This window comes from Ammodytes marinus (assembly GCF_949987685.1).
Source record: "Ammodytes marinus genome assembly, chromosome: 12".
NCBI classification, from domain to species: Eukaryota; Metazoa; Chordata; class Actinopteri; order Uranoscopiformes; family Ammodytidae; genus Ammodytes; species Ammodytes marinus.
This window is the reverse complement of record NC_137216.1, coordinates 31,344,421-31,365,015: the sequence shown is the minus strand read 5'-3', so window position 1 is coordinate 31,365,015 and position 20,595 is coordinate 31,344,421. Positions and strand designations below refer to the sequence as shown.

General features: G+C 42.0%; 2 protein-coding genes across 2 annotated transcripts; one reads left to right on the top strand and one right to left on the bottom strand.

Moving 5' to 3' along the window:
• Positions 1-4,211: 4,211 nt before the first annotated feature.
• On the bottom strand, positions 4,212-5,135 carry LOC307258883 (olfactory receptor 11A1-like; the record flags this gene model as incomplete). The annotated part of the gene is made up of 1 exon (XM_080038549.1): positions 4,212-5,135. The coding sequence occupies one exon, from the start codon at positions 5,133-5,135 to the stop codon at positions 4,212-4,214; it is 924 nt and encodes a 307-aa protein (XP_079894675.1).
• A 1,452-nt stretch (positions 5,136-6,587) lies between these two features.
• Positions 6,588-8,723, top strand: LOC307258882 (E3 SUMO-protein ligase ZBED1-like; the record flags this gene model as incomplete). The annotated part of the gene is made up of 2 exons (XM_080038548.1): positions 6,588-8,012; positions 8,274-8,723. The coding sequence occupies 2 exons, from the start codon at positions 6,588-6,590 to the stop codon at positions 8,721-8,723; spliced, it is 1,875 nt and encodes a 624-aa protein (XP_079894674.1).
• Between the last annotated feature and the right edge of the window lie 11,872 nt (positions 8,724-20,595).

The window sequence follows — 20,595 nt, the reverse complement described above, 5'->3', positions numbered from 1 at the left end:
CTCTGCACAGACACCCCAGACGGTCAGCAGGGAATACGTCGAAATGCATGTAAGTCATTATTTGATAATTTAGTATGGTTAAGCATGACTATGAATCATCATAACAACGTTTATAGGTCATAAAAGTCAAAAAGCATCATAGGTCCTCTTTAAGTTATGTTGTGTGTTGATGTGTCGGCAATGCTGCTAGCTGTGTTAATTTGCCTTATGGTGAGAAGAGTTAAAGGTGCTAGCTTTAAAATGATAATTCTTCCAGTAACTAAACTCTAGCTATGCTGAGTGTATATAACAACACAAATAAATTACAATTTGAATTGTTATATTTGAACAGATTTATATGGAAAGTTGAAAGTGTTAATAATTTTGTTTTTACACTGTTTTAATGACCTAAAATATAATAATCATATTAATATATTTATGTATATAGCACCTTTAAAAACAATTGTTCGCAAAGTGCTTTGACATGAAATACATATTAGCAAGTACACATAAAATAAATACAAGATAGATACACATACTCATATCTACACACAACAAACCAAACAAGATTATTAGGTGCTAGGGTGAAAAGACATTGAGGAAGAGAATAAAAAGACGGCATCACGTAAAAGCAAGTCTATAAAAATGTGTTTTAAGAAGTGATTTAAAAGAGTTTAAATATGATCGATAGAAACATTAAGTGACTGAAATGTACATGCAGACTACTAATGAGTCTTTTGGCTTTGTTGTTTAGGCCGGGTGTTTTTGGAGAGATTGAGAGGTTGGATCATGGATTCGTCTGCATCCTGCCCGCCCTCCCTCGGACCTCTGTAGCGGTGTGCAGACTGGCGAGCTACCCCCATCTGAGCGACCCTCATACCCTGAAACCGAAAAGCACATATTGGATTTGTGTTTCTACAACATGGTAGGAACAAGTGACTTTGATTTTCTTTTCCATTCTTTTCTTACACTTTCCATTAAATTACATTTTATTTAGCTGACGCTTTTATCCAAAGCGACTTCCATTAAGTGCATTCAACCATGAAGGTAAAAACTCAGAACAACAAGAATCATCCAAGTATTATAGTTTCAAATAAACCAAACTACAAAGTGCCACACGTACGGTAAGTGCTACATGGAGACTGTCACACTAATATTTTCCAGCTTGGGCCTGATTTATAAACATAACCAACATAGCAGAAACAGTAACAACCAAGCAGAACATTTTTTTTAAAGATAGTACTCAACTAAGTTTTTTTTAGAGATATTTTTTGGCATTTTTATGCTTTATATACAGTGCAGAGAGACAGAGGTGAAATGGGGCAGAGGGGGGAGTGACATGCAGAGAACGACCGCGGGTGGGAATCGAACTGCTGCTGGGCCCGGCCCGGGAGGGGGACGCCCTACCAACTGAGCTAAAGGCGCCCCCACTCAACTAAGTTTCAAGTAGTCTAGAAGTTTGAACCCTTCAGAATTTAAATGCACACCCTGACCAAACCGGAGTGATTTTACTTGCCACATATACAGAGTCGATACAGATCTTTGGATTAGGCTGTTCTCATTTATACTGTGGACTGTTAAAGTTATTGTGACACGGACAGGATAATTTGGTAAAAAATTTAAATTAAAAAAAGAAAAAAAAATGTAATTAAATGATGTACCGACTCCCATGTACTGTGCCTACAATTTACAATGTATACTTCTAAATATACAGTTCATTGCAAGGATAAATTATAATCCATTTTTTCAGTTGAACAAACGACAATATATGCAGTAAAATAACATCTCCATTCCACTTAACGATACCACTGATGAGAGTTCAGATGGCCAGAGTGATGATAATTATGGTAACTTTGTCATTGTGAGCTTTGCAGGTAAACCATTAGATCTGCTAGGCCTTGTTTAAGAAAATTGACCTTCAATCTTTGTCAACTATTTACTTTATTTACTTAAAATAAACCTTAAATTAATAATTTTTGAATGGATTTGTCTTGCATTACAGTTTATGAGATATATATCAATGGCACAATTTACCCCAATGTATTCTCTCCAAAGGCACAACTTGCAAGTTGTGCCTCAAGACATCTTTTTTTCTGAAAGCTATATTTCTTAAACGGTTTATTTTCAGATCCAAAGTTATTGTTGCCAGGGGTGCACCACAACCTGAAATATACGTACATATTTGATATTTTAGTTGGCGACAAGATTACTGTCAAGGCCTCACTTTAAAGTCAAAAGTGGCACAACTCATCCCACTCTCTTAGCTCTACTAATAACTGCACTGCACTGTATCAGAGTGAAGGGATTGAATATTTTTTGCCTGATGCTGAAAATGTTATTGAAAAAGACATTTCAATGATATTAGTTTAACCCTTTGTTAGGATGATAATAAATGACTTAATTCACCAGAATTATTAGGATTTTTATTATAATTTCACAGCGTTTATTAACAGCATCAAGTGACAATACATAAAATTAAATAAAAATCCTGTTGTGTTTGTAAAGTCATGTCAAAATTAAAACCCACTGCTTAGTCATTAAAGTAGCTACGAGGAGCTTTAAAATATTTCTGAAACAGTCTCATTTTTCAAACCATCAAGACCATCAGTGCAAAGAATAGTATTTTTATATAGTTGTTCTTAATGCCTTTGTTATGGGTACTCTCACCCAGGAACAACAGCTGGCTTAGTAAAAACAAGTGAGGAACACATCAGTTCATTTTAAAAGGAGTGCAGTATGCCTGCTATGAATGACCTCATATTTAAATGTTTCAAGTTTTTTCTCCCAAAAAATACATCCGTCTATAGTGGCCCTAATAGGCCACTGTAGTTTCACATTACTGAATCATCACAACACAACAGTAACTTTGGAAAGTTTATTTAAATTTTCTCAAATTCTCAAAACTGAACAACTAAATAATTGACCATATGGGGGCGCTTGTGTTGTAGTGGTTAGAGTCCCCCCCATAGAGTCTCAGTCCTCTTCACAGCAGACCCAGGTTAGAATCCAGCCCGGGTCGTTCTCTGCATGTCATTCCCCTCTCTGCTCCATTTCATCTCTGTCTCTCCACACTTTCGAATAAAAGCATTAAAAAAGCCAAAAAAAATTATTTAAAATAATTGACCATAATATACAAGTTAGAAGACACAACAATTGAATAAATCACATGAATTTAAAAAAGAAAAAATAGATAAATGTCATAATTACTATGTTTATCATTTATAATAATTATTGTAACCTGCATGCCTTCCTTTGACAAACAAAATGTATCCAACTTATTCTAGAAGGAGTTAACTAAAGGCGGCCTCAGCACATACTCTGACAGCTCGTTCCATGCTATTAAAACACAAATTGTGAAGTTATCTTTTCTCTATTCAACAGTTATCAGTGTTACTACATTAGGGCATTATGCAAAACTAACTCTTAGAACACATAGGCTACTCTAAATACATAACAAAAAGTATCTATTACCAGTGTTAGTACACTATAGGGTCACTACATAGTTTCAGAGGAGGTAGATTTTTTTACGTTCACAGTTAGCTTACAAAAACGTATTTACTCTACATGTAATTCTTAATATTTGAGGAACCGGGAACCAAATAAGACTAGAATATGTTTGTAAACCAAACTCTGGGCCCTGCTGCTGTAAACAACATTGAAACAACTTTTCAGGAAGCTTTCTAACTTCAAACAGTGATCCAGGGATCACACATTTGTTTTATGAGAATAATCCTTAGAAAATGTTCACTTCTCTGTCTGACACACACAGTTACACAGTGCACCTTTAAACTACATTCTCAGATTTGACCAGCAGAGTGTGCTCAAGTTCTTCAGTGCCAAGACACAAACCTAGACGATAACTTCTAACTGATACATGCAGTTTGAGAGGAGGTGGATTTTTTTACATTCACAGAGCCTGCAGTTAGTTTACAAAACACATTTACTCTACATGTAATTCTTTGTCTTGAATAATTATATCATAAATAAAGACTAAATTATTAAGAGAACCTGGAACTAAACAAAAGACTATAACATGTTTGTAAATCAAACTGTGGGCCCTGCTGCTGTAAACAACAACAGTGAAACAGTAACTTTTCAGGAAGCCTTGTAACGTCATGAGAATATAGGTCAGAAAATGTTCACTTCTCTGACCCACCCGAAGTTACACAGTGCACCTTCAAAACACAGATGCTAAAGACATAAATAATCCAACAATTATGAGTATAAATACATTAGGGCATTTTACAAAACAAACTCTTAAGGTGTTTGTAGATTTCTTTCATTTTCAGCCCATATATGATCGGATTAAAGAGAGGATGATACATTAGCAATTGTAAAGTCATTATGAAAGAAACTATTTTAGGAAACTCTGTCCCCAGTCGCAGTAAAAGCACATCGTATACACTCAAACATGAGAAGTTGATTAAAACTATCAGATGTGGTAAACATGTCTGGGCTGCTTTTCTCCTCACTTCTCTACAACTTCTATATGCAATTATAAATATCCTTGTGTATGTGATTAGTATAAAAATCGTAGGTAAAATTACCATATATACTAGAACTACCAAACCATACACATTCAGCACTGTAGTCCTCAAACAGTGCAGTTTTTGAATTGTGCTGTTACACATGATCCCCTTCAAAGTAAAAGCACAGAGTTTTTTCTTAGCACTCAAAAGCACTGCCACAACACCTTGACAGGCAGGCACAAGCCAAGCTACAACCAGTAAAACATTCACATTAGTCTTTGTCATGAAGGTTTGATATTGCAGAGGTTTGCATATAGACACATAGCGGTCATAAGACATAGCCGCCAGTAGTAAAAACTCTGACCCACCCAGAGAATAAAGCATTTGAAATTGAAATAGGCAAGCAAGATATGAGATTATTTGTCGTTCGGATAAAAAATCGATTAGAAGTTTGGGGTAGGTAGCAGTGCTGAAAAGAACAGAGTTGATGAGCAAGGCAGCAATGAAAATGTACATCGGTTCGTGGAGGTTTTGGTGATTCCAGATCAGATACACAATAGTAGAATTACTGCATATTATCAAAATATAAACTGTTAACATTATCACAAAATAAAGGTATCGGTATTTTTCCACTTCCACATGCCCAGCAAAAGTTATAAAAGAAGTTACATTTAAATCATTGTCCATTTAGTTAATTAAGAATCATAGCCAGACAAATGTAAATGAAATATCCGTAACTCAATAACAGTGTAACCTGTAAAGGAGAGTCTCACCCACAGCGTTCCCATCAAAATGAACTGCCTAAGTTTCTAGATAGTATTTTTATCAGATGATTGCTTCACTCTCCATGGATCTAATTAAGTTATTGTCGCCACCGAAAGATATCTGCACGTAAACAACAACGCCGTCAAACTCTGGAGGCCGGAACTTTGGAAAACATGACATCATAAAGCTGTTCACTGATTGGTCAAAAGTTTGAAGTTAAAGTTTGCCTTGCCCTCTTCACTCTTCACCCTTTTGACTGTTTACGAAATTACAACAAACTTTCTCCACAAAGTTTTATCTCTTTGCCTCGGATATTTAGGGCCTAGCAACGGCGGCGCCCATGTCGGCTGCGGCTACTTTTGCTCACACTGGTTTTCACCAAACTAGGAAATAAGGCATGAATACAGCCTTAGAACAAGATAAATCTATAAGAACAGCAAAGCGGAACATCGCTATCCACATTAGTGACCGTCAGTTCGTGTTGACACTTCGTGGTTCCAGCGGTTTTGGGTCAAAAAAGCGCTAGGCACTCTACATAACCTCGGACTGCTACGTCAGTTGGTCTCAGCGGAGTTACCCACCAGCACAGACCGCCCCAGGGTGCGCCAGAGGCGGTGTGACAGGAGACAGAAGCGCGGCTGTCGCGGCGGGATAGCAGCTAGACTAAAGGCTTAACCGTTCAGATCGCCACTTCCATCCATCCTGCTCGCCAACGTACGCTCTCTAGAGAACAAACTGGACTACCTGAAGCTGGATTTATCCACCAAACGGGAAATCAGAGACTGCTGTGTTTTCATTTTTACAGAGACATGGCTAAACTCATCGGTCTCGGACGTTGCCATTCACCTGGAAGGACTTACTGCACTTAGAGCAGACAGAAGCTCACCGGTAAATCCCGAGGTGGAGGCGTGTGCGTCTACACAAAAAACAGCTGGTGTAACAGCGCTACAATGATCGTAAGTCAATGTTCCTCGGACATTGAGTTTAGGGGTGGGAAAAAAAATCGATTTTCCGATTAAAATCGATTCACTCACGGAATCGATTCGAATCGATTCAGAAAAGTTAATAATCGATTTTATATTAAAAAAATAATTTTATATTAAATTTTTTTTTTTTTTTTTTTTAATTAAAAAAAGTATATATGTAATTAAATTCGGCACCGAGTTACACGGGCGCACATGTGGCCGACTTTTTGAAGAGGGTAGCAGATGAATGCATCTGAATGACAAGGAATTAGTTTCAGTCACAGACAATTGCTTCTATGAACGTCGTTGCTGCGGCAGCTGCCCCTGCCACACTGAAGCTGGTGCTTTCTGCGCCACTGCGCATGCGCACCAAGACATGTGCTAGTTGTTTACAAACAGTGTCGACAAAATGGATGATAGCAGCAGCAGCAGAACTATCCGACCTGTACCGGCTTCTTTAAAAGCTACCGTATGGCAACACTTTGGATTCTATGAGGTCGATGGGAAGCTCGACAAAACATACGCTGTATGTAAGTTGTGTAAATGCCAAGTGAAAATGTTTGGAAATACCACCAATATGCGAAGCCACATTGCCCGCTACCACTCGGAGCTTGGAAAAAAACTAACCGTTGTTCCTGCTGCCACTCAGAAGACAATCGAACAGGCAGTGGCGCAGCTGCCACCGAACTCGGACAGGGCCAAACGCATAACTAAATCCATAGCGAAATTTATCGCTTTGGATTTAAGACCGTACTCCGTGGTAGAAAATAAAGGGTTTCGGGAGATGGCGCATACAATGGAGCCAAAGTATAAGCTACCTTGTCGGCGTTACTTTACAGACACCGCAATCCCGACTCTGTACGCCGAAACAAAAACAAAAGTGTTGGACACTTTGCTGGAAGCTTCAAGGGTGGCCATCACATGCGACGCATGGACGTCATTGGCCACGGTGTCCTATGTAACCGTAACGGCGCACTTCATCAACGATGATTGGCAGCTCGTGTCAGTTGTGCTCCAAACAAGAGCAATGTACGAGAGTCACACGGGCGCACACGTGGCCGACTTGTTGAAGAGAGTGGCAGAAGAGTGGCATCTGAAGGACAAAGACTTAGTTTTAGTCACAGACAATGCCTCTAATATGGTCGTTGCTGCCCAACTTGGAGGATTTCTGCATGTGAGATGTTACGCCCACACCTTAAATCTGGCTTGTCAGCGAGCGCTCAAGTTGCCTGCTGTGGCTAAGCTCCTGGCGAGGATAAGACGCATCGTTACATTTTTCCACCGCAGCACTGTCGGCGCGCACCAGCTGGAGGAGAAGCAGAAGCTTCTTGGTCTGCCGTGTCACAAACTGATAACAGACGTCAGCACCAGGTGGAACAGTGCATATGAGATGGTGGATCGTTTTTTGGAACAGCAAGCTGCTGTCTGCGCCGCTTTACTCTCTCCCCAGGTGAGGAAAGGAGAAGCTGATCTCTGTACTCTCACTGAGAGTGATGTCTCCAACGCAGAGGATGTAGTTAAGGCCCTAAAGGCAATGAAAGATGCTACTACACTTATATCACAGGAGAGCAGCCCCACAGTGTGTTTGATTGCCCCACTGCAAGCTCAACTCTGCCAGGAAACGGTGGGCAACATTGCACAATCATCAATTACCCGCGAGATAAAGCAGGCCATCAACACGGACCTAAGCAAAAGGTACACCTCTGACCTAGAGAGACGCACACTTCATTCAGCTTCTGCTCTAGACCCGAGATTCAAGGGACTGCCTTTCCTTTCTGAGGAGGAGATTGAGGAGACATTTGGCAGTGTTGTTGCTGAGGCTGCATCACTTGAGGTAAACGCTGCTTTTTTATTATTTTACGATTTACAAGGCTTACTATTTCCTTTTGTTGAATTGATACATTTGACAAGATAAAACACAATTAATGCATAATACAATATTGAATAGATAGGTAGCCTACTTTTAAATGTATGGGGTTTATTTGTTTTATTTTTTATTGTTTTTTATGTGCTTAGGATTTGAGGTGTTGACATGAAATGGAAATGTGAAAATGAGGCCGCTGTTGTGATATGTTGTTATTGTGTTTACCTACAGCAACAGGTGAGAGTGGAAGATGAGGAAAGCCAGCACAACACAGAGGACAACCACACCACAGAGGAGCAGAACCAAACCCCCCCTCCTCCTAAGAGACAAGCTACATCCTCTTTGTTGGAGAATCTGCTGGGGAATACCTTCGCTGGTGCCACAGCTGCTCAGCAGCCCATCTCTGCCTATGCTAAAGCTAAGGAGGAGGTTTGCATGTTCCGTGGTGCTCCACCAATTCCTCTCTCTGAGGACCCTCTCAGCTGGTGGAGAAAGAATGAGGTGATGTATCCCCTGCTTTCCAAGTTGGGCAAGCGATACTTCTGTATTCCGGCCACCAGTGTCTCTGCAGAAAGAGTCTTCTCTACTGCAGGGGATATTGTGACTGCCCAACGGAGTACACTCACACCAGAGCATGTCGACCAGCTCCTGTTCTTACACAAGAACTTGCATATTCCATGATCCACCAGTTATTAACTGTAAAGCAAGCACCTTTACTGTTCTGTTTGTTTTCTACATTGCACTTCCATGGTACACTGCCATGATTTTAAGTAGCAGTAATATTTCAGTTTCTGTTTTTGTATGAGAGCTATATTCCAAGCCATACTTGTTAAACAATATGATGAAATGACAAAATAGCACTGTTATATTTCTATATTATATTTTCTCAATGGGGAAATGTATATGATTTACAAGATTAGAAAGAAAAGGAAACTGAGTCGGTTTATTTTTGACATACTTCTGTATTGTGTTGAAATGCAATGCTGTTGATTATTGCATTGTTCATAAGTCATTTGTGACAAGAAAAGCTTTTCTCTTAATAAAATATCAGAGAAGGTAATTCACCTGTTGATTGTCTTTAAATGATCATCACAAAAGTAGGAAGTGATTAGCAAACACTGAGGAGTAAACTCAGATGTGTGTATAAATATATTTTTGAAAATCACACATGGGTATGTATGTAAAAAAAAATTGCATTGAGATGCATTGAGAATCGATTTTGAATCGAATCGTTGACCTCTGAATCGGAATCGAATCGAATCGTGAGGTACCAAGAGATTCCCACCCCTAATTGAGTTTATGATTATTGAATGCAGACCTTTCTAACTCCCAAGAGAATTCTCAATAGTAATCATCGCAGCAGTTTACATACCTCCTAGTGCAAATACCAAGGAAGCCCTGTTGGTTCTCTATAATGCCATCAGCAACCTGCACTCACCCAGAGGGCGCTTTAATCGTGGCTGGGGACTTTAATCAGGCCAACATGAAGACTGCGTCTTCACCGACATCTTTAACACCTCGCTGATTCAGGCTGTAATCCCATCATCGTTACGGCTGGACAGGGAGGACACAGGCGCGGAGACAGTACCAGTTTAAGAAGGTTTATTTTGAAGGAATCAGCTGGGGGATAGGGCCGTGATCCGGGGGGGGGGGGGGAATCTGCTGTCCTGGGGCTCCAGGGGGGAGAGCAATGGGGAATGTCCGCGGAGCTGAGCGAGAGCAGGGCAGAGCAGGCAGGCAGAGGGGTCACCTGACTCCAATCCTGCAATTAAACCAGACACGGGCAAAAGGGCAAACACAACACAGGGGCAAAGAGGCCCAGGCAGGATCATGACAGTACCTCCCCCTCAATGAGAGCCTCCAGGCGAGCCACCGGGTTTCCCTGGGTTGTCCCCGTGAAAAGCCCTAATGAGGGAGGGATCGAGGGTGAGCTGGCGGGATATCCAGCTCCTCTCCTCAGGACCATACCCATCCCAGTCCACCAGATACTGGAACCCACCGCCGCGGCAGCGAATGTCCAGTATCCGCCTGACCGTGTAGTCCGGGTGGTCGTCAATAATGCGGGGGGGAATTTCGCGGGGGGCACAAAGTGCTGGTGGAGACAGGCTTTAACTTGGAAACGTGGAATGTGGGGTGAATTTTCATGGATAATGGCAGCTTTAGTTTGACAGCGGATGGGTTGATAACAGTTACTACCGCAAAAGGCCCAATGTAGCGTGGGGACAGCTTCTTAGACTCAGTGTTGAGTGAGATGTTCTTAGAAGAGAGCCAAACCTTCTGACCTGGTGTGAACTGTGGTGCCGGGACCCGGTGTCTATCTGCCATGCGTCGATTGCGCTCGGTGGAATGGAGCAGGGCAGCGCGAGCGTCCCTCCAGACCTTCCGACAGCGTCGAAGGTGGGCCCGGACGGATGGCACCGCAATGTCGCTCTCCTGCGCTGGGAACAGAGGGGGTTGATATCAACATCTGAATGGGGACATACCAGTAGCTGCACTTGTCAGGGAATAGTGGGTGTATTCGACCCATGGAAGGTGAGTGCTCCAGGATGACTGGTTCCTTGGCGTGGCACAGCGCAGCGCCGCTTCTAGATCCTGGTTGGCCCGCTCCGTTTGCCCATTAGTCTGGGGATGGTAGCCTGAGGAGAGACTGACAGACGCCCCTAATTCAGGACAGAAGGCTTTCCATACCTGGGACACAAATTGTGGACCCCGATCGGAGACCACATCTGCCGGGATCCCGTGAAGGCGGACCACATGCTGAACCAGGAGGTCAGCAGTTTCGGACGCTGTGGGAAGCTTGGGCAGTGGCACAAAATGAACAGCCTTGGAAAATCTATCAACAATGGTGAGTATGGTTGAATTACCTTCGGACAATGGGAGACCTGTGATAAAGTCGAGACCGATGTGACTCCAGGGGTGCCAGGCACCGGGAGGGGACGGAGCAAACCTGAGGAGGGTTGATGCGAGGACTTACTGCGGGCGCAGACAGTGCAGGCGAGAACGACGGCACGGGTGTCAGCCTCGATGGTAGGCCACCAGAAGTGTCGCTTGGCCAGGGACAGGCTGCAGTTAACACCCGGGTGGCAGGAAAAACGCGAATTATGCACCCACTGGAGGACCTTGGAGCGGACAGCACATGGCACAAACAGACGGCCCTGCGGCCCGGTTCCTGGATCCGGTTGCTCCCTCAGCGCCTCTCGGATCTGCGCCTAAATCTGCCACCTGACTGCCCCCACCACACAGCCAGGGGAGACGATGGTGTCGGGACTGGAGGAGCCGTGGTCAGCGGCAAACTTTCGGGACAGGGCATCCAGAGAAGAAGGCACAGGGATGAAGCTTCAAGTCCTCCGGAGAGCGTTGTGAGAGGACCGCCCCTACCCCGGAGTCTGAAGCGTCGACCTCGACCACGAACTGCAGAGCCGGGTTGGGATGAGTGAGAATGGGGGCTGAAGTGAACCGCCTCTTCAGCTCAGTGAACGCCGCTTCAGCCTCGGGGTTCCACGAGAAGGAAACAGTCGGGAAGGTGAGTCTAGTGAGAGGGGCCGCTACTCGACTATAATCCCTGACAAACCTTCGGTAGAAATTGGCAAAGCCCAAAAAGCGCTGGAGCTGCTTTCGGGTCGAAGGTTGAGGCCACTGTGCCACCGCCTGTACATTCTCGGCCCTCAGTTGCCCTCGCTCAATGATGTACCCCAGGAAATGCACTTCTCTGCTTTAACATAAAGTTTATTCTCCAGGAGTCGCTGTAGCACCTGCTTCACGTACTGGACATGTTCCTCCTGTGAATGAGAGAAGATGAGTATGTTGTCCAAATAAACAGACACAGTGCGATTCAAGAAGTCACGGAGAACGTCATTTACCAAGGCTTGGAAGACAGCGGGGGAATTAGTGAGTCCAAAAGGCATTACCAGATACTCAAAATGGCCGAGGGGAGTTTTAAACGCAGTCTTCCATTCCCCCCCCCCTTTCCGAATGCGTATAAGATGGTAAGCATTGCGGAGGTCAAGCTTACTGAAAACGGTGGCCTCGTGGAGTGGTTCAAGAGTTAATTAAAGGCAGGGGATACTTGTTCTTGATAATAATATTAAGGCCTCTAAAATCTATGCAGGGACGCAGGGAGCGATCCTTCTTGGCTACAAAGAAAAACACAGCCCCGACAGGAGATGACGATGGTCGGATAATACCTGATGCAAGGGAATCCTTGATGTATGTCTCCATTGTCTCACGTTCAGGCCGGGACAGGTTATACAGACGACTGGATGGCAGAGGAGCACCTGGAAGAAGGTCAATAGCACAGTCATAGGGCCAGTGAGGGGGCAGAGAGAGGGCACGTTGCATACTAAAGACCTACCCTAGACTGTGATAAGCAGCAGGAACTTCAGAGAGGTCAGGGGGCTCAAGCTTTACAGGGAAATTGGCGCCCTCTGCTGGGGAAAGGGAGGACCGCAGGCAGGACGAGAGACAATAATTACTCCAGCTCTGATCACGACTAGTGGCCCAGTTGATGTGGGGATTGTGTAAGCTTAAGCAAGGCTGTCCCAAAACTAAGGGAGTGTCAGGGGAAGAGATAATGTGGAACACTACACGCGTACAGACGCGTATAAAATCGTCATTTTTCCATTGGGAACCATTGGTTTATGCGCGTACATGGCGCGTAGATGCGTTACACGCGCTAAAGCAACACTTTAGGCGCGTTAGCCGCGTATGAGCCGTGTATATACGCACCTAACGCGCCTACGCGCAGAGTTAAAAAAATGTAACTTTTTACGCTCCTACGCGTGACGATTAGCCGCGTTGGCCAATCAGCGTTGGGCTTGACCCGACGTCACATACATTGGCACGGTCGGAGAACAGTGTACTGTACACATAGGCTCAGAAACGCAGAGGAGGAAAATTTATTGCAGGCGGCCGGTGCTGTATGACAGCTTCTCGGGAATGGAAGACGTGGGGAAAGTAAACCAGGAGAATGGACTTCCTGGTTAATTCAGTGAATATGTGCGGCTGTGCTTTAGCCGATAAACCAGGGGTCACCAACACAGTGCCCGCGGGCACCAGGTAGCCCGCAAAGACCATATGAGGCTCCCTCAGGCCTGTTCTAAAAATAGCATACTAATCTGTTTCCCACCTTTTTTAAGTCATTGTTGATCATTATTGTGAGAAATCATTAACATGATCAGTGTCTTCACATAGATGAATATCATTAATCATTAATAATAATATATAACTAAAGGCAAACTGAGCAAATTTGTTTTTTCAGAAGAGTGTATCAAACTGGGTGCCCTTCGTATGACTCAGTACCCATGAAGTAGCCCTCAGGTTCAAAAAGGTTGGTGACCCCTGCGATAAACCAAGTTAGCGCCGTATAGCATTAGTTAACTCACCAGGTTGTGTGCGGCCGGCTAGCGCCTCATATTATGAACCCAAACATGACGGCTATGTCCGAGGAACTTTCACGACAAGTACAGCGAAGCACCGGTGTTGATCTACGCCAGCCACGGTCCCCTGTCACAGCCAGGTAGGGTTAAATTGGCTACTTGCCTTTAACTTACAGCAACAAATTAAACTAAATACCTTCATATCCTTTAACCAATTTAAACAAACTATCTTAAATCTGCCAAACTCTACCTGTAACTGTTTTAATTAGGCTATATTGTACTTTCACCCATTTCATTTTAATTGCTGCCACTCTTCACCACAGTGTAAATGTTTCAATTGTTTTTCTCTTCGCCTGTTGCTGTGTATTTGATGTATTTGCATTGTAAAGCTTACGCGGGTAACGCATGTAGTCTGTTCGTACCTTAACTCGTCCAAACTAGCTGACTCATCCTTAACTGGGTCGGCTAGTCCACTGAGAAATGCCCCCTGATTGTGTGAGTTATTTGTGTAAATTTATATAAATATGTTTTTTTAAGTATTTTTATTTTTCAGTTACACATTGGATTGATTCACAAAAATTGTTAAGTCCGTTTTTCTCATAATGTCTGACTGAAGTAAAACTATTAATTAACTCAATTATGTATAAAAATGTAATAACAATAATAATAATAATAATACATTACATTTAATTTAATTTAGCTGACGCTTTTATCCAACTTCCATTAAGAGCTTTCAACAATGAAGGTACAAACTCAGAAGAACAGGAATCACGTCAGTACTATAGCTTCAAATAAATATTACTAATAATAATAGTAATATATATAAAAAACATTTTACTAAATAAGACATTTCAATTATGTTTGTTTAATCCATAAGGTTGGGAGGTTGATAATGAACGACTTAGACCAGAATCTTTTGAATATTTATTATAATTTCACAGCGTTTATGTTCATCATGAAAATGAAAATATATTTTAAAGAATAATAATAATACATTTCAGGGTTTAAAAGAAAATGTCCATCAATTCTCATGTACAAATATATATACAGTACACTGCCAATCACTGACTAACTAAAATGTTAACATTGCCTCACCAGGGGGCACCCTTAGCTAAGTTGGTTGTCACTCCCCTCTCTGCCCCACTTCACCTCTGTCTCTCTGCACTATCAATAAAGCATAAAAATGCCCCAAAAAAATCTAAAAAAAAACAAAAAAAACATTGCCTCACCAACTTTCATTTCATTGTCCACATTGGTTGAATTCACACTAATTGCAGTATTCATCCTTTTATATTCATTCATAAGGTTATAATAATATCCATTCAGTTACATTTATTTATACTCAGGCAGCTCGTTCCATGTTATTAAAACACAAATTGTGAAGATGTTTTTTCTCTATTCAACAGTTATCAGTGTTACTACATTAGAACATTATGCAAAACAAACTCTTAAAGGGTCACTATGTAACTTTTGGTTGTGTCAGAGAAGTGAACACTTTCTAAGGTTTATTCTCATAACTGAATAAACAAACTTTTCCTCACATGAAAATGTGATCCCTGGAACACAGAAGTAGGAAAGCTTCCTGAAAAGTTACTATTCACTGTTGTTGTTTACAGCATCAGGGCCCACAGTTTGGTTTACAAACATATTCTAGTCTTACGTTTGGTTCCAGGTTCCTCAAAATAATTTAGTTTTGATGATAGAATCATTCAATACTAAGAATTATATTTAGAGAAAATATGTTTTGTAAACTAACTGCAGGCTCTGTGAATGTAAATAAATCCCCTCCTCTGAAGCAGCATAGTGCACCTTTAAAACACAAATTCTAAACACATATATAAATACAAAAAATAATCCAACAATTATGAGTGTAACTACATTAGGGCATTTTACAAAACAAACTCTTGAGGTGTTTATAGATTTCTTTCATTTTCAGCCCATATATGATCGGGTTGAATAGAGGATGATACATTAGCAATTGTAAAGTCATTATGAAACGAACAATTTTGGGAAACTCTGTCCCCAGTCGCAGTAAAAGCACATCGTATACAAGCAAACATGAGAAGTTAATCAAAACAATAAGATGTGGTAAACATGTCTGGGCTGCTTTTCTCCTCACTTCTCTACTGCTTCTGTATACAATTATAAATATCCTTGTGTATGTGAATAGTATGAAAATCGTAGGTGAAATTACCGTAATGACTACAATAACCAAACCATATACATTCAGCCCTGTAGACCTCACACAGTGCAGTGTCTGAAATGTGCTGTTACACATGATCCCCTTCAAAGTAAAAGCACAGAGTTTTTTCTTAGCACTCAAAAGCACTGCCACAACAACTTGACAGGCAGGCACAAGCCAAGCTACAACCAGTAAAACATTCACATTAGTCTTTGTCATGAAGGTTTGATATTGCAGAGGTTTGCATATAGACACATAGCGGTCATAAGACATAGCCGCCAGTAGTAAAAACTCTGAACAACCCAGAGAATAAAACATTTGAAATTGAAATAGGCAAGCAGGATATGAGATTATTTGTTGTTCGGATAAAAAATCGATTAGAAGTTTGGGGTAGTTAACAGTGCTGAAAAGAACAGAGTTGATGAGCAAGGCAGCAATGAAAATGTACATCGGTTCGTGGAGGTTTTGGTGATTCCAGATCAGATACACAATAGTAGAATTACTGCATATTATCAGAATATACACTGTTAACATTATCACAAAATAAAGGTATCGGTATTTTTCCACTTTCACATGCCCAGCAAAAGTTATAAAAGAAGTTACATTTAAATCATTGTCCATTTAGTTAATTAAGAATCATAGCCAGAGAAATGTAAATGAAATATCCGTAACTCAATAACAGTGTAACCTGTAAAGGAGAGTCTCACCCACAGCGTTCCCATCAAAATGAACTGCCTAAGTTTCTAGATAGTATTTTTATCAGATGATTGCTTCACTCTCCATGGATCTAATTAAGTTATTGTCGCCACCGAAAGATATCTGCACGTAAACAACAACGCCGTCAAACTCTGGAGGCCGGAACTTTGGAAAACATGACATCATAAAGCTGTTCACTGATTGGTCAAAAGTTTGAAGTTAAAGTTTGCCTTGCCCTCTTCACTCTTCACCCTTTTGACTGTTTACGAAATTACAACAAACTTTCTCCACAAAGTTTTATCTCTTTGCCTCGGATATTTAGGGCCTAGCAACGGCGGCGCCCATGTCGGCTGCGGCTACTTTTGCTCACACTGGTTTTCACCAAACTAGGAAATAAGGCATGAATACAGCCTTAGAACAAGATAAATCTATAAGAACAGCAAAGCGGAACATCGCTATCCACATTAGTGACCGTCAGTTCGTGTTGACACTTCGTGGTTCCAGCGGTTTTGGGTCAAAAAAGCGCTAGGCACTCTACATAACCTCGGACTGCTACGTCAGTTGGTCTCAGCGGAGTTACCCACCAGCACAGACCGCCCCAGGGTGCGCCAGAGGCGGTGTGACAGGAGACAGAAGCGCGGCTGTCGCGGCGGGATAGCAGCTAGACTAAAGACTTAACCGTTCAGATCGCCACTTCGATCCATCCTGCTCGCCAACGTACGCTCTCTAGAGAACAAACTGGACTACCTGAAGCTGGATTTATCCACCAAACGGGAAATCAGAGACTGCTGTGTTTTCATTTTTACAGAGACATGGCTAAACTCATCGGTCTCGGACGTTGCCATTAACCTGGAAGGGCTTACTGCACTTAGAGCAGACAGAAGCTCACCGGTAAATCCCGAGGTGGAGGCGTGTGCGTCTACACAAAAAACAGCTGGTGTAACAGCGCTACAATGATCGTAAATCAATGCTCCACGGACATTGAGTTTATGATTATAGAATGCAGACCATTCTACCTCCCAAGAGAATTCTCAATAGTAATCATCGCAGCAGTTTACATACCTCCTAGTGCAAATACCAAGGAAGCCTTGTTAGTTCTCTATAATGCCATCAGCAACCTGCACTCACCCAGAGGGCGCTTTAATCGTGGCTGGGGACTTTAATCAGGCCAACATGAAGACTGCGTCTTCACCGACATCTTTAACACCTCGCTGATTCAGGCTGTAATCCCATCATCGTTACGGCTGGACAGGGAGGACACAGGCGCGGAGACAGTACCAGTTTAAGAAGGTTTATTTTGAAGGAATCAGCTGGGGGATAGGGCCGTGATCCGGTGGGGGGGGGAATCTGCTGTCCTGGGGCTCCAGGGGGGAGAGCAACGGGGAATGTCCACGGAGCTGAGCGAGAGCAGGCCAGAGCAGGCAGGCAGAGGGGTCACCTTACTCCAATCCTGCAATTAAACCAGACACAGACACGGGCAAAGGGCAAACACAACACAGGGGCAAAGAGGCCCAGGCAGGATCATAACAGTACCTCCCCCTCAATGAGAGCCTCCAGGCGAGCCACCGGGTTTCCCTGGGTTGTCCCCGTGAAAATCCCTAATGAGGGAGGGATCGAGGGTGAGCTGGCGGGATATCCAGCTCCTCTCCTCAGGACCATACCCCTCCCAGTCCACCAGATACTGTAACCCACGGCCGCCGCGGCGAATGTCCAGTATCCGCCTGACCGTGTAGTCCGGGTGGTCGTCAATAATGCGGGGGGGAATTTCCCGGGGGGCACAGAGTGCTGGTGGAGACAGGCTTTAACTTGGAAACGTGGAATGTGGGGTGAATTTTCATGGATAATGGCAGCTTTAGTTTGACAGCGGATAGGTTGATAACAGTTACTACCTCAAAAGGCCCAATGTAGCGTGGGGACAGCTTCTTAAGGCCAGGACACACCAGTCCGACATGTTCCGACTACGCAAAAAATGGAGTCGGCCGTTTCAGGAAGCTCCAGTCTTCCCGTCGCGGCCAAAGAACACACCGAGACGACTGTTATTTTCCGTACGCTCGCGGGACGTAATGTCTCCACAACAGCAGGCGGTGCTAATCTGTATTGTGGCCCGAAAAAATACGAAAGCCGGAAATGATTGGACATCTCTCTAGAGCATAAACATAGATAGAAATACGTAGTTATATTTATGGACCATAAGAGCACAATTTTTAGCAGAGAGTGTCGAGCATGGTGTCGAGCAGTCAACAAGGGTTGATGCATGTGAGTACTCTCAAAACGAAACGAACAAACACATTAAAACGATGGCTAGCTGTTGTTAGCTGTTTGTGCTACCCGCCTCACTTCCGGGCTTCACTGATTCGCTAGCCCTCCACCAATCAAATTGCTCCAAATGAAAGACGGTCGGCCGCCGATTGAACATGTGTAATCGGCGGCCGACAGGCTCAAAACAAGCCCGACGACCTCTACGTCGGCCGACGACCTAAATATGTTTTTTTAAGTATTTTTATTTTTCAGTTACACATTGGATTTAGTTAATTGATTCACACAAATTGTTAAGTCCGTTTTTCTCATAATGTCTGACTGAAGTAAAACTATTAATTACTCAATTATGTATAAAAATTTAATAATAATAATATTACATTACATTTCATTTAGCTGACGCTTTTATCCAACTTCCATTAAGAGCTTTCAACAATGAAGGTACAAACTCAGAAGAACAGGAATCACGTCAGTACTATAGCTTCAAATAAATATTACTAATAATAATAGTAATATATAAAGAAATGCAGAACATTTTACTAAATAAGACATTTCAATTATAGTAGTTTAATCCATAAGGTTGGGAGGTTGATAATGAAGGACTTAGACCAGAATCTTTTGAATATTCATTATAATTTCACAGCGTTTATGTACATCATGAAAATGAAAATACATTTTAAAGAATAATAATAATACATTTCAGGGTTTAAAAAAAAATGTCAAGGTCAAGGTCAAATTTATTTATAAAGCACATTTACAAACAGTGGGTACTGCCCCAAAGTGCTGTACAGGTTAAATTATAATAAAATAATCCACATTTATTACAAATAAGAAACCAAAAGAAAAACACATAAGAAAATACTCAGCTCAGCTGGTTCCGAAGGCCAGTGCAAAAAAATGTGTCTTAAGCAGACATTTAAAATGTTCCAAAGAAGTGGCAGATCTGATGTATAAAGGAAGAGAATTCCACAACTTAGGTCCAGCTACAGCGAAGGCTCTGTCTCCCCTGCTCTTCAGCTTAGACCTGGGACAGTCTAGAATACATTGGTCAGAGGAGCTCAGTGCTCTGACAGGACTGTGCAGAGAGATCATCTCTGACAGATAAGGTGGCGCTAGACCATTTAGACATTTAAAAACAAAAAAGAGGATTTTAAAATCTATTCTAAAAACAACAGTCAAAGTCTAAAAAAATAATTCCATCAATTCTCATGGAAAATATATAAACAGTACACTGCCAATCACTGACTGACTAAAATGTTAACATTGCCTCACCAGGGGGCGCCCTTAGCTCAGTTGGTTGTCACTCCCCTCTCTGCCCCACTTACCTCTGTCTCTCTGCACTATCAATAAAGCATAAAAATGCCCAAAAAATATCTTAAAAAAAACATTGCCTCACCAACTTTCATTTCATTGTCCACATTGGTTGAATTCACACTAATTGCAGTATTCATCCTTTTATATTCATTCATAAGGTTATAATAATATCCATCCAGTTACATTTATTTATACTCAGGCAGCTCGTTCCATGTTATTAAAACACAAATTGTGAAGAATTTTTTTCTCTATTCAACAGTTATCAGTGTTACTACATTAGGGCATTATGCAAAACAAACTCTTAAATGTTCACTATGTAACTTTTGTGTGTGTCAGAGAAGTGAACACTTTCTAAGGTTTATTCTCATAACTGAATAAACAAACTTTCCTCACAGGAAAATGTGATCCCTGGAACACTGAAGTTAGAAAGCTTCCTGAAAAGTTACTATTCACTGTTGTTGTTTACAGCAGCAGGGCCCACAGTTTGGTTTACAAACATATTCTAGTCTTACTTTTGGTTCCAGGTTCCTCAAAATAATTTAGTTTTGATGATAGAATCATTCAATACTAAGAATTACATGTAGAGAAAATATGTTTTGTAAACTAACTGCATGCTCTGTGAATGTAAATAAATCCCCCTCCTCTGAAGCGGCATAGTGCACCTTTAAAACACAAATTCTAAACATATATAAATACAAAAAATAATCCAACAATTATGAGTGTAAATACG